Source organism: Taudactylus pleione, unplaced genomic scaffold, assembly GCF_031769625.1.
Source record: "Taudactylus pleione unplaced genomic scaffold, aTauple2 ptg000015l, whole genome shotgun sequence".
NCBI lineage: Eukaryota > Metazoa > Chordata > Amphibia > Anura > Myobatrachidae > Taudactylus > Taudactylus pleione.
In genome coordinates, this window is record NW_028284417.1 from 12,917,484 (window position 1) to 12,930,758 (window position 13,275).

Here is a 13,275-nt window from a genome sequence, read left to right on the forward strand (position 1 = left end):
TGCAGCTTACTGCCCGTGGTGTGGCCCCACCCCCAGCTCTGCAAGCCGGGTCAGACTATACAGAAGGGAGGCTGAGCTGTTGCTGCCTCAACTCTAGTCTCCCTGCAGTCCCAGTGAGCTCTACAAAACTGGTGAGTGTTTACTATAAAAATAATTACAATAAACAAAAGATGTTTAGAAGTTATAAATATCATCTTTGTATGATTCTAATAATTTTTATATCAAATCTAAGGAGTGTGATAGGGGAGGCTCTGTCTCCCCTGACTGCACGTCCCAGGCTGAAATTCAAACATTCAAGCGATCTCCGAAAACTCACACCTTCAGGCAAGCTTATCAGATTCCAGAACCGCCCACCTAACCTTTTTACAGCTCCCTATCTAATGCTCTTCTTATAGTAAACACCTATCACATCTTCTCTTTCTTCAATTTAACATTCTCCTAACCCTAGGCCAACTTTCCAGTGTGATTGGATTATACAGCCCACCAAGAACATCTGCAATCGGGCTGGACCAATTTGCTATATGTAGCACCTATCCTTGTGTATGTATCAACACATTTCCCTATAGATTGTTAGCTTGAGAGCAGGGCCCTCTTACCCTTATGTATGTCTTTTTATGTATGTATGTCTTTAACAACCCAGTATAATGTTAATGTTGATTCAAATTGTAAAGCGCGATGGAATTTGCTGCGCTATATAAGAAACTGTTTAATAATAAATAAATTATTTATTTATGCACTTAATTGGAGAGTGCTAAACAGGATTGTAGATATTTTATGTTGACTCTATTGCAGCATTGTGAGGATGGCATATAGCGGTGTATTGTACACTAAGATCTAGCTTTTGTTCTCACCAGCTTACAGCCTGGGAGTCTAGCTGAATTTCATATATAGTATTGTGCAGAACGCATGCGAAAAATCAAATGCATATGAGCACAGTGATATAACCCATACGTCACTTTGTGTACACATATTTATTTAACCATATTGATTCACTGTTATCATACCTGTCAAACGCTGAATGAAGTTTTTTTTTTTTTTCTCATTATCAGGAACAGTCTGTTTTATACAATACTATCCCATGATACCTTATTCATAAGGATAATAAGCTCCACCTGACAATATGTTGTCATGCAATAGGCAAATCAGCCTTTCATTAAAAAAACTATATTTTGCTGTTCATTTCTTTCATAGTTTTTTGTTTTTGATCTGTCAAATATCTGACCAGAAGTATTGATTATACAATTTATATACACACACTGAGGAAACTGAAATAAGAACACCATTTCATGTCTGAAATTCAGGAAATACTGTTCTTGGAATTTTTGGGTTTCGCATTAAAAAATAATTTTAAAATTGGGTGGATGATATCATGCAGCCTGCTTATCAATTATTTTTAAACTTTTTTCAATTAGATATGTTGTGTGTTGTATGTCGTTGAATACAATTTTTTTTTTTCCTGAAAATATCAATGTTATATTTTAATAACGTGTAACTTTTTTGGAGTGCTCTAAAAAAGTGTCTTCTTCTCCTATCTCTTGTATATGTGATTCTAAAGAGCACCACCAACCCAATAATTTATTGCATTCAAGGAACTAACATTTCTACATGGTCGGTTACATATACTGTATTTATACACTTCAATAATACGGTTTTGAACGGAGATTCAGTGCGGAATCACCAACTTGTCCTTTCTCAATGCAAAGGCTGCTACAGTCTCTCTCTGGCATTTTTGTAAGTCTTACAACTCCAATCCTGATGAGTCTTTCTGTTGAAAGTGCTGCTGCAAGATTTGGCAAAAAATCAGATCATGCTAATGAACAGTGTTTACGTAAACTTTTTCAAAAATCAGAAATTGATTTGTATAATATATGCTTCTAAATTGCACAGTTAATTCTTCCAACTTCTTTGTGTTTCAGTAATTTATGGTGAGGATGTTGCCTTTGGTGGTGTCTTTCGATGTACTATTGGACTTCGAGACAAATATGGTAAGATAGTTTTTTAGTATTATAGTATATTGTTCACCATACTATTGAGCATTCAAACATTTCTTGATAAACCAAAATTATTATTATTTTTTTTTTCCCCTTCACATTTCACCAAAGTCAAAAGCTTCTTTCCTTGACTCCTGCCATGTGTTCAGAGCTACCAGCTAGCCCTAATGTCCTGGGGCAGTGATACCTTTCGATATGTAAATCTGTTTATAAATCACCCATCTGTACTTCTTGATGTTGGGGAATACCATTATCGTGCTTACAACATCACAGGGAAATTTCTGTCTCCCAATGGCAGAGCAGTTGTGGCTTACCCAATCACTTTTTGGTTGCCCCCTGTTTTATAGCCCTTTCTATTTATTTTTTTATTAGGTACGGAAAAAGTGAATATATGTTATTTATAACATGTTGTCCGCACAATTAAATGCTTAATCAGAACAGTAGATTATTGCCCCATAAAAATAAATGTAAAAAATGTGTTAAGACTTGTAAAACTGAAATGCAGTGAGCTAAATACAGCGCAACCACTTACATCAGAGGTTCCCAAACTCTCAAATTGATTTAACCAACTAGGCTGACTTGTCCGCCGACCCAGGGATCTGCAGAAGAGCGACCGATTGGTAAGCAAATACACACTTGCCAAACTGCCACTCGATATGTCTGGGTTGACATTTTAGCCTGCAATTTGCCCACCCAGTTGAGATGTCAATGTTGGTGGGTACCTGCAGCAAGTGTATCGGCGGTTGGCGGGTCACCTGTACACACAGCAAGACGTGCCGATATATATCTGCATTGGCTGTGCTGCAGGGCCAATGCAATATGTTTGTGAATAACGACATTCAGACATCTCCTGTACACCTGGACAGATACACTATGCGATATATCGTTTGTCGGCTGATTGAACGACCTATTGCATAATGTGTACCCAGTATAATGTCCTTGTTTTTATTTATTGGTTCTAAAGAGAAAAGTTTGGAATCGTAGTAGCAAGTGTGGACGTAAGACTGAAGGCCCATATTTTTATCTGAAATTTGCTACCATTTACTTGACCTGATGTAATTGCAATAGACTGTTAAAGATCGGTAGAACAAGCTGTGTGTTAATAAAGTGTTATTTTTTTAATACAATAAATTGGGATTTTCTGAAGGTTGTGTGTGCTTGGTATAGTATAACAAATTAACATCTCAGGACATGTACCTGTTTGCTTTATATGATAAGCAATGAAACAGGAGTTGTATTACAGGTATCGGTATGATTTACCGCCGGACCCCTGCCCGGCGGTTCAAATCCCGACAGCGGCAGCCCAACAAGGATGAAAATCCTGATCGTCCCCAGGTAAGCATTCACTAACCTATTCTACCCCCTAACCCTCCCTTAGGGTTGCCTAACCCTTACCTTCACCCCCCCAGTGCCTAAACCTAAATCCCCCGGGGATGGAGGGGTGCCTTACCCTAAATCCCCCCCGGGAGTCCCTAACCTAACCCCTCCCCCCACACGGCTGTCGGCGCCCGGCATCACTTTGATCGGTCTCGCCGGGATTAAGCAGTCGGGAAACCGGCTGTCGGGATTGGGTCCGCCGGCTTCCTGACTGCATACCATATTACAAGGCACTATGTGCTGGTACTGTCAGTTGTGGTGTAATTTAAGATGAAACGTAGACTTAATGGCTTATTTATAAACTTAGATGCCTTTTGTGTAAATGCACTGCTAGAGGGCAATGCAGCCTCTGAAAATGTTGGCTTTCATATATTCAATCAGTTTTTAAAACTGTATGTGCAGCTAAGTCCTGCTGTGATATTGCTACAGCCTTTTTTGTCAAAGTTTGCTATTGTTTGTGTTAAACTGTAATTTTGTGTTTCATTTGTCCCTGTTCTGTTCCTATATGATCACTAAAAGGTGATATAATGCTCCTTTCTTTGTTAATTCACTTATGTTACAAAATTTGAAGGTATATGCTGTCATTTTAATGGAGCCGAGAGGCAATGAGTACTACATCAAATAATTGAATTGTGTACTGATGGTCATTTGCTTGCTCTGCTGTGTTAATACGTGTGTGTGTGTGTGTGTGTGTGTGTGTGTGTATGTACATAACAATGACCAATTATGCGCTAAGACAGCCACAATAGTATAATAATTTATCCAATAATATATCTGTGTATTCCAAGCAGCAATCCTCAAATTAGACCTCTCTGTCTCCAGAGGTCAGAAAGTGACATGAATTAAATGATAACCTGAGGAGCGCTTAATATTCACAATTTCAATCCCCTTTGGTAATACAATATTGATATAAATATATAGTGAGTCAATTGAAGACACAAACCACTTTAATCATTCCAAAACACTTTATTAAAATTCAAAAATACATAAATCTTTTCTTCTTCGCATATAACTTGTTATTTTCCCAATTATAAGGAACAGGATTATTGAACAAATCTTTGTCAATTGTGACGACAATCACCCAACACGTTTTGTCGATCACAACTTCATCAGGGGTTGTGTGGCGTTTTTGACTTGCTTGTCTCAAAATGTGCAAAAAACACCCTTTTAATGACAGCTAATACTGGTTGATTCGCTAGACAGCTCCTGAGTATTTTTAAATCCTTAATTATAGGAACATATAAAGTTTGTTCTATCTTTCAGACTTAAATTCTGGTCTCCCAGGTTTGGATCTTGATTTTGATATAAACCACCTTTTAGATGTAAATTAGGTGTATAACCTCATACTGAGACAAAATATCTCCTTAATTGCTTGCTCCTGTAGTATAACAGATCGTGTATAAATCCCAGACTTCTCTAATGCTTCTTTAACAGAAGGATAGTCCTCCACTCCCAGCAGTACCGCTGTCTAGCGAATCAACCAGTATTAACTGTCATTAAAAGGGTGTTTTTTGCACATTTTGAGAAAAGCGAGTCAAAAACACCACAGAACCCCTGATGAAGTCGTGATCGACGAAACGTGTTGGGTGATTGTCATCACAATTGACAAAAGATTTGTTCAATAATCCTGTTCCTTGTAATTGGGAAAATGACAGGTTATATGCGAAGAAGAAAAGTTTTATGTATTTTTGAAAAAAACAAACAACAAAAAAAATAAATAATAAAAAAAAAAATATACATACGCACGCAGTGGGTAAAATAAGCATTTTTCTCAGTAAATATATTTGTAATGGGGCTATTTTACTGAAATTTTCACCAAATGTCAGCAACAACCCATGAAATCCACACATGCAAAGAAATCAAACCATAGATGTCCATAAATTAAGTTATGTGAAATGATACAGGGAAAAAGTATTGAACACATGAAGAAAGGGAGGTGAAAAAAGGCATGGAAAGCCAAGACACCAGCTGAAATCTATCAGTAATTAGAAAGCAATCCTGCCCCTTGTCAGTGCAAATTAATATAAGATGGTTCAGTCCTAACTGATGGCCTATAAAAAGGTTTCTCATTACCAAGGTGTCACACAAGAAACATCTCTTGATGGGTAAAAGCAAAGAGCTCTCTCAAGACCTTTGCAATCTTATTGTGGCAAAACATACTGATGGCATTGGATACAGAAGGGTTTCTAAACTTCTGAATGGTCCAGTGAGCACTGTTGGGGCCATAATCCGGAAGTGGTAAGAACATCATTTCACCATAAACCGGCCACGACCAGGTGCTCCTCGCAATATTTCCGACAGAGGAGTGAAAACAATTATCAGAAGAGTTGTCCAAGAGCCAAGGACCACTTGTGGAGAGCTTCAGAAAGACCTGGAATTATTAACTACCTGTACAATTGTTTCAAAGATAACCATAAGTAATGCATTCAACCGACATTGCCTATATGCACGCTCATCACGCAAGACTCCATTGCTGAAGAAAAAGCATTTTGAAGCTCATTTAAAGTTTGCTGCACAACATTTGGACATACCATTGCCTTGGTATAGCAAATCTGGATACACAATTGCTATCAGGTGCTAATTAGTAGCCATTTTAAGATGGGTATAAAAACCCTTTCAGAGGAAACATGGGGCATACCTTTGAAAAATCTGCACTTTGGGGCAGGGAAACACATTAGTGCCACCAAGGATCATCACCCCAACTATTCTATACTATATATTGGATGAACATTAAAGGACTATTGCACAATCCTAAATCATATGGAGCCTTAAAGGACCAGTACACTGGGAGTAAGCCTGCATACTATAATTTGGGACATTACCACATATGAACACCATATCTTTTCAGGAACCAGACTATTACTGGATGATCAACATCTAAAAGTGACATCCCTCTATTGGTGAATATTACCAACTATATAAAGTGGACTGTCCTATGCTGTTTATTTTGGCCTCCCAAGTGTTTGCTTGAGTATGCACAGCTCCTGAAGAAAAAGTATGGACTAAAAGTTGTGGGTGAGATCAGTGTCCTTTCTACTGAACAGAAATCAATTTTCTATATTTTTAATTCTTTGGCACAATCATTTATGTATATGAATAAATTGTATATTTTTGATATCTAGACGATTGCTATACCTTGTATTCATAATTTTTATGTTCTAACAATTCTAGCGCTACTTTTTGTTTATTGTGTACAACATTTGGACTACTGGGAAAAAATAGTCTGGTCAGATGAGACCAAAATGGAACTCTTTGGATATCATAATACACATCATGTTTGGAGGAGAAATGACAGTGCACATCACCCCAAAAACCCCATACCAACAGTAAAGTTTGGAGGTGTGAACATCATGGTGTGGGACTGTTTTTCAGCATACGGTACTGGCATGCTTCATTTTATTGAATGGAAAAATGTACTGAGACATGCTTGATAAATATCTGCTGCCATCTACCAGGATGCTGAAGATGAAATGAGGGTGGACATTTCAGCAAAACATTGATCCCAAACACACAGCTAAGGATACTCTCAATTGGTTTCAGAGAGAGAAGATAAAGCTGCTAGAATGGCCCAGCCAATCACCTGACTTGAATCCAATTGAAAATCTATGGAAAGAACTAAAGATCAGAGTTCATAGAAGAGGCCCACGGAACCTTTAAGATTTGAAGACTATTTGTGTGGAAGAATGGACCAAAATCACACATGAACAGTGCATGCGACTAGTTTCTCCATACAGGAGGCGTCTTGAAGCTGTCATTACCAACAAAGGCTTTTGTCCCAAGCATTATATACATTTTAGTAAGCGTGTTCGATACTTTTTCCCTGTGTCATTTCACATTACAGGTTGAGTCTCCCATATCCAAAATGCTTGGGACCAGGGGTATTTTGGAATATTTGCATACCATAATGAGTTATCTTGGGAAAAAGACCCAAATCTAAACACAGAATGCATTTATGTTTCATATACACCTCATACACAAACCCTGAAGGTAATTTTAGACAATATTTGTAATAATTTTGTGCTTAAATAAAGTTTTGTGTACTTTTAACCATCAAAAAGCAAAGGTTTCACTATCTGTCATACTAAAAATATTCCGTATTTTGGAATATTTGGATATGGGAGACTCAACCTGTATTACACACAACTTAATTTATGGACATCTATTGTTTGATTTCTTTGCACGTGTGAACTGCATGGGTTGTTTCTGACATTTGGTGAAAATGTAATTACAATAGCCCAATTACAAATAAATTTAATGGGTAAAATGTCGATGTGTTCAATACTTGTTTTAATATATATTATCCTGTCTGTAATTAATGGCGCAGGTACACAACAAACGAGCACAACAAAGGAATTGTTTTACATAGACAACGAGAACAAGCAGACACTCAAATGGGTCTTGGTGAGAATCTTAATTGAAGTGAGGCTCAGCATTGAACTCCTTTCTCAAGCTAGCTTAAAGTAGTTTGGGGAATCAAACATCGATGTTGAGCCTTCGCTTCATTTAAGATAAGTTGAGAAGTTCTCATCAAGGGGTCTATGTACTAATCTTTGGATAGGAACAAAATGAATGGAGCTAAATTACAAACCAATCAGCTCCTGCTTTTTTTTTCTGCGCACATATATTCGAATACATACAGGGCTCAGCAAATACCGGTCGCCATGGTGACTAACATGTTAGTCTTGGCGACTGGTTGGAAAAAGCAGCCCAGCCTCTGCATAGCGCCTCTTGGCTGGAGTATCTGGCCTGCTCTTCACTTGTACTAAGCCCTGCTGCTCGCATCATGACTCATTACTTCTGCCTGGCTGTTGAGCTTCTCCATTTGTTCCCGGGTCAATTACAAAACAGGAGAGTGGCTCCACCTTGGCAGTCTTATTATAATACCCCGATACCCGACTATACAAGGTATTATGTCTGTCACTGTGCAGTGGACTACAGACTATGTGTATACCATTACACAGGCAGACCACAATTCCCAGCAGCCTCTGCAGCTGCTCAATAGGTCAGGAGCAGGTTACATGAGCAGTGGCAGGTGGTGAAGCCAGTGACAGTTGGAAGCCAGTTACAGTTGGAAATGAGTGGCAGTTAGCAGGAGGGTGAGGTAACTGACCAGGGAGCCGGAGCTGCACTGCTGTGGCATCAGCAACACAGGAGGGAAGCAGCTACTCTGCTGATTAAGAAGATCTCCAGGATTGGTTCCCCCCTCTGTCTATCTCCAGATGTGATACTACAGGCAGCTAGTCACACACAAGGAGGCAGTCCCTGGCTTGAGGGGATGATCTGGAGCCGTCCGATGAGCTAGGTGCTGCACACACCTTGTAGGAAGCAATTGTGGGCTGACGAGTAAGAAAACCCCAACCAGCACTACATAGAAGTGGAAAGTTATATGAGGGAAGGATCTATGAACTTATTCCCCCTAGGAAGTTCCCTTAGCAGCAACCCTCTGAGTGACCATTAATGTAGCAACTACTAATGCAGCATAGAGCGCAGGCAACATAAATTTGTGCCATGTGAAAAGGAGATTTAGGGGTAAATGTACTAAAGGGCGATTTTTAAAAATTTATCTAAATCTGTCGACATCCATTTTTTGTGTTTCAGGGTGCAAATCACACATTTATTAGCAGACAATTTTTTAATATTAATTTTTAAGTGTTAGTAATGTGTGATTTAGTCCCTGAAACACAACATGGAAGTTGATGGATTTAGATACATTTTAGACAATTAACATCGAACTTTAGTAAATTTACCCCTTAGTGGTAGTGTCTTTGGGGAAATAACAAGTGACTGAACTGTTTCCATAACCCACTTAGAACATCTACAGCAGAGCCCTGCACGACACTAATCCGTATGAATAGAAGCCCTTCAGGACACTAATCCATATCAGTAGAAGAGAGACTTTACCCCTCTCCATATACATACATGCCTGTACCTGGTAGGTCTAAGAGAAAGAGTATTGCCCTGACGCACCTAATATACCAACTTTTCTGAGTAGCTACTGTATATTTTTCAATTGCCAGAATTGAGTCAAATATCTTCTGCAAAATGAGCAAATAGCAGATCATGATACTAAAGAGGAAGTTGCGATAAGTCTTTTATAGGAGTTTGTCCCTCCGTAGTGACAATTCTCTTTTCGTAAAGCTTTGAGAACTGATAGCCAGCTCTTCTAAGCACTGCTTCTTATAATAAGAATCCCTACTGAAGGGACTTAAAGAGAGTAGACTTTAAAAGTAGTTTCACTAAAGAACAAGGTGTAATGGATAGTTCTGGCCAGAAGGATCGTAGTTCTATATACATAACATATTTATTGGAAATATTCTTGTTGATATGAAAAACATAAGCAAATGTTTCTCTTATGGGTTATGTATGTATTTTGTACTGAAGCTTAATTTCAGAGAATTGTGTTTTAAGTACTGTATTAAATTTAGTTAGTTATAAACAAAGACTAAGATTATTAGTGTTGAATTGTTAGTGTTTAAGAGGTAATTTAGAGTTAGCGCAAGGTAATTCTTAACTTCTGTCTTTTGTTGGAATCAACTGACTGATGCAAGAAAGCTGCTTTGTTACCTTGTGGTGGAGGAAGTATAATAAAAATGAAGCAAATTCTTCTTCTCTGGTTGTGTCATTCCCTGTGTTTGAGTTGGTCTCCTAGCTCTATGCTGTGGTGTGGGAAAGTTAGAGGCAGCCATGGCAGAAAACGGAGAGACCAAAGAATAACCAGCCTGCCTCCCTCTCAGACTAGCTGAATCCCACAAGAAAAATTGGTCCAAATTCAATTCAATGCAAAGCTGTATAGCCGCTGGAGGAAGCTCCCAGGGCTATTCAATACATCACGCTGTGTGGGGGAGGGCTAAAGGATTTATTTTCTCACCCCCCTGGGGATGCGAGGAGAAATCCAGCAAAAGTGCCAGGCGTGCAGATGTTTGCTGACTTAGCCGCGCACTCGGCATTGCAGTTAGAGAATGCTGGTTCTCGTGCCTAAACACCCAAGTTAAGTCTCGAGAACTGGCATTCTCTGATTTAACCAATTCCCGTCAAGGCACACAGCACGGTGGATTGCATAGCTGTGGGAGCTCCCTCCCGTGGCTATTCATCTTTGCATTGAATTGAATTCGACCCATTGTTACAAGATCACCTTGCCTCTGCACACCCTGGTCACTGCATCTGACATCCCCCTCTACTTACATGAGTCTCCCAGAGGATAACCAAAGAAACTGCTGGCAAAGACCAGCCGCACAGACAATAGACACTTGTTACTATGGGGCATATTTAACATAATCCACATTTTTTATACGTATGACTATGTAATAAATAGATTTCACCCAAGTTCGCAATGTGAAAATTAATATTTTCAAGCAAATTTACTAAACTTCTCTTGCCAGAAGACTGACTCCGATAAGATCCTGTCTTGGCCAAGAGCTGGAAGCAGTGTGATGATGGCATTACGCTAATACTGCTTCCTGGTTTGGGTACATGGCAGCCAATGTACATGTGCAGCTGCATTTGTGGAAGAGAAAGGAAGGACAGCGGCAGATATCCGAGATGTCTGCTGTGATCGCTCCATAGTAAATCTGGGGGATGGCTGTTTTCACGGAATATTCCGCTAATAGTTAATGACAAATAGGCCTCTATATATGCTGCGTCCTAAATACGCCACCACTGATTCTTGGTTATACTGTATTGCTTTTGCAAGGTGACAATAACATCATAGAGGTGGCTCATTTGCAAAGGGCTGTGCAGTGTACATCTATATATGAATAATTGGACAGATTTTTATTGGCCACACAGACAATAACAAACTATAGAGCCATCGCAGAACACAAGCACATTCTGCAGAACACAGGCTGGGCGCGTACATGAATATCTGTGGAAAGGGGACCCTGTCATTATTCTGTTTGTCCAGCACAGGTCCTGGTAGTAAGTCCACTGGCCTCTATAGGCATATGAATTGGGGGTACTATTGTATAGCATACTTTAAATTGAGTGCCAGAGATGGGTATGTGGCTTGGGAATGATGAGCATTGGAGGGGCATGTGTGGTGGCCGGTAGCATGTGAAGAAGCCTCAGGGGTATTTAGCATGTGTGGTGGTCTATACAAGCTTTCAATATATTTCAGTTGGAGACGATGGTCTGGTTCTTAAACTTTTAAGATGGCTCCTGGTGTTTGAAAGAGATAATTTTAGTGGGGAAAAAAGGAAATTAGTTTCAACTGGAATTGTGATCTTTTATGGTTGTTTCATTCATACTTACTGACTTTTTTGATCTGTCTCCCGGGGAGAGACGGCAATCGTGCAGTGATGGGGCGGGGCCGGACATACCTGTTATTAGGCCCCGCCCCTCAAGACAAAATCCCGCAAATTGTGCAAATTTTAATTTGGGTCAAGGTCAAATTACATTATCATAGGTAAATTCCTCCTCATTCTGCCCACTTCACTGCGGGAGAAGTGTTTTCTTTTCTGGGAGGGCGGGGGGCTACCTGAAAAATCGGGAGCCTCCCGCGACTTTTGGGATTGTAGGCAAGTATGGTTTCATTTGTGGAAAGTTTCCTTTATGTGCAATTACATTTTTTGATTGTTATCTGCCGGTATAGAAAGTAGTGACAGTGCTGTACCATTATATGTATATAAAATAATACACCTGTGTAGTCATTCAGTGCAAAACACTAGTATTCTTTATAAATGCTACCTGGAAAAAGTAAATTGTTTTCTGTAAAATAGCCTCTTTTCAATGTAATTTTTGAAATGCAGGACCACTTTAAACTTTTGTTTTTTATGTTGGTCTTTTCTAAAAGGTGTTATGCTGACCATGTACATATACAAAATTTTATAAATTGTCAATATTGCATACATTATGTTCTTTATAGTTCTTTCCTTTTTTGCTGTCCATACTTCACTAGTCTTTAAAAAAAACTAAAGCTCTGATTAAGTTCTACAGAAAAGGTAAGCAAGATCTGTTGATGCCCCAGTAAAAATTAAAAAAAAAATCCCAGATGGACCGCACTCAGCACTGCTTTGCTTATCAGGTTAACGTTTCAGAGTTTTATACCTCTTTTATCAAGACGCATATGAATGGAAAAAAGACATACCTTCTATAATCTTCACCCAGGGCACCTTCACCACACAGCTCAGTCCCAGCAGGGATCCGATGATGTCATCGTCAGCGCAGCGGTCATCACCAGGGGGTGTGGCCACCATAGTTACGACCATCACCTAGGCAGCAAATGTACATATGGGATAAAACATGGGCAAACATGTCTGTCGCTACTGTAACAGCATGAAAAACTCTAATACTTCTAAGAGCATATGTGTCGCTGTCCATGTATAGGTTACACAGGTGTAGATAGAGGCCTTTGGACAATATAAGTAACTGTAGGCTGCAAAAAAAATCACCATAAAGGCTACGCAATAGGGCTGAAAGAATATATGTACCGAAGGTGTATACACTACACTATGAGCGATCAATTAGAGTAAACAAGAGACAGATGATTTCATTTAAGCCATAGGGTTGGAGGGTGTTTAATTTATGAATCCATCTTGTTTCATGTTGTAGAAGGATCCGTCCTCTACCACCACTTCTTGAATTGGGGGGAATCCAATCAATCCTTTTACACCGCATCATTGCCAGACTGTGCTTGTGATCACGAAAATGTTTGGCCACCGATTGGTCCACTGGTTTGCCATCAAGAGCTGCCCTTATTCTCGATCTATGGCGGGCCATGCTTTCTTTAAATTGACGAGTCGTCTTACCAATGTACAATAGTCTGCAGGTACTTCTGATGTAATAGACGACAAATCGGCTTGGACAGGTGAGGGGATGTTTGATAAAGAACTTTTTTTCCGGAATGCGGATGTACTAATGTATGGCCTGTCTCCAAATGATTGCAAGTTATGCAGCCTGTGCATCTGTAATT

The 13,275-nt window shown here is 39.3% G+C and overlaps 1 protein-coding gene across 1 annotated transcript in view; it reads left to right on the forward strand.

Annotated features, from left to right (window-relative positions):
* BCKDHB (branched chain keto acid dehydrogenase E1 subunit beta) overlaps nt 1-13,275 on the forward strand; it is a 252,167-nt gene that overhangs the window by 17,873 nt on the left and 221,019 nt on the right. Inside the window, exon 3 of the mRNA XM_088470538.1 lies at nt 1,917-1,985. Within this exon, the coding sequence (XP_088326664.1) occupies nt 1,917-1,985 (69 nt within the window). The remainder of the gene's footprint in view (nt 1-1,916; nt 1,986-13,275) is intronic.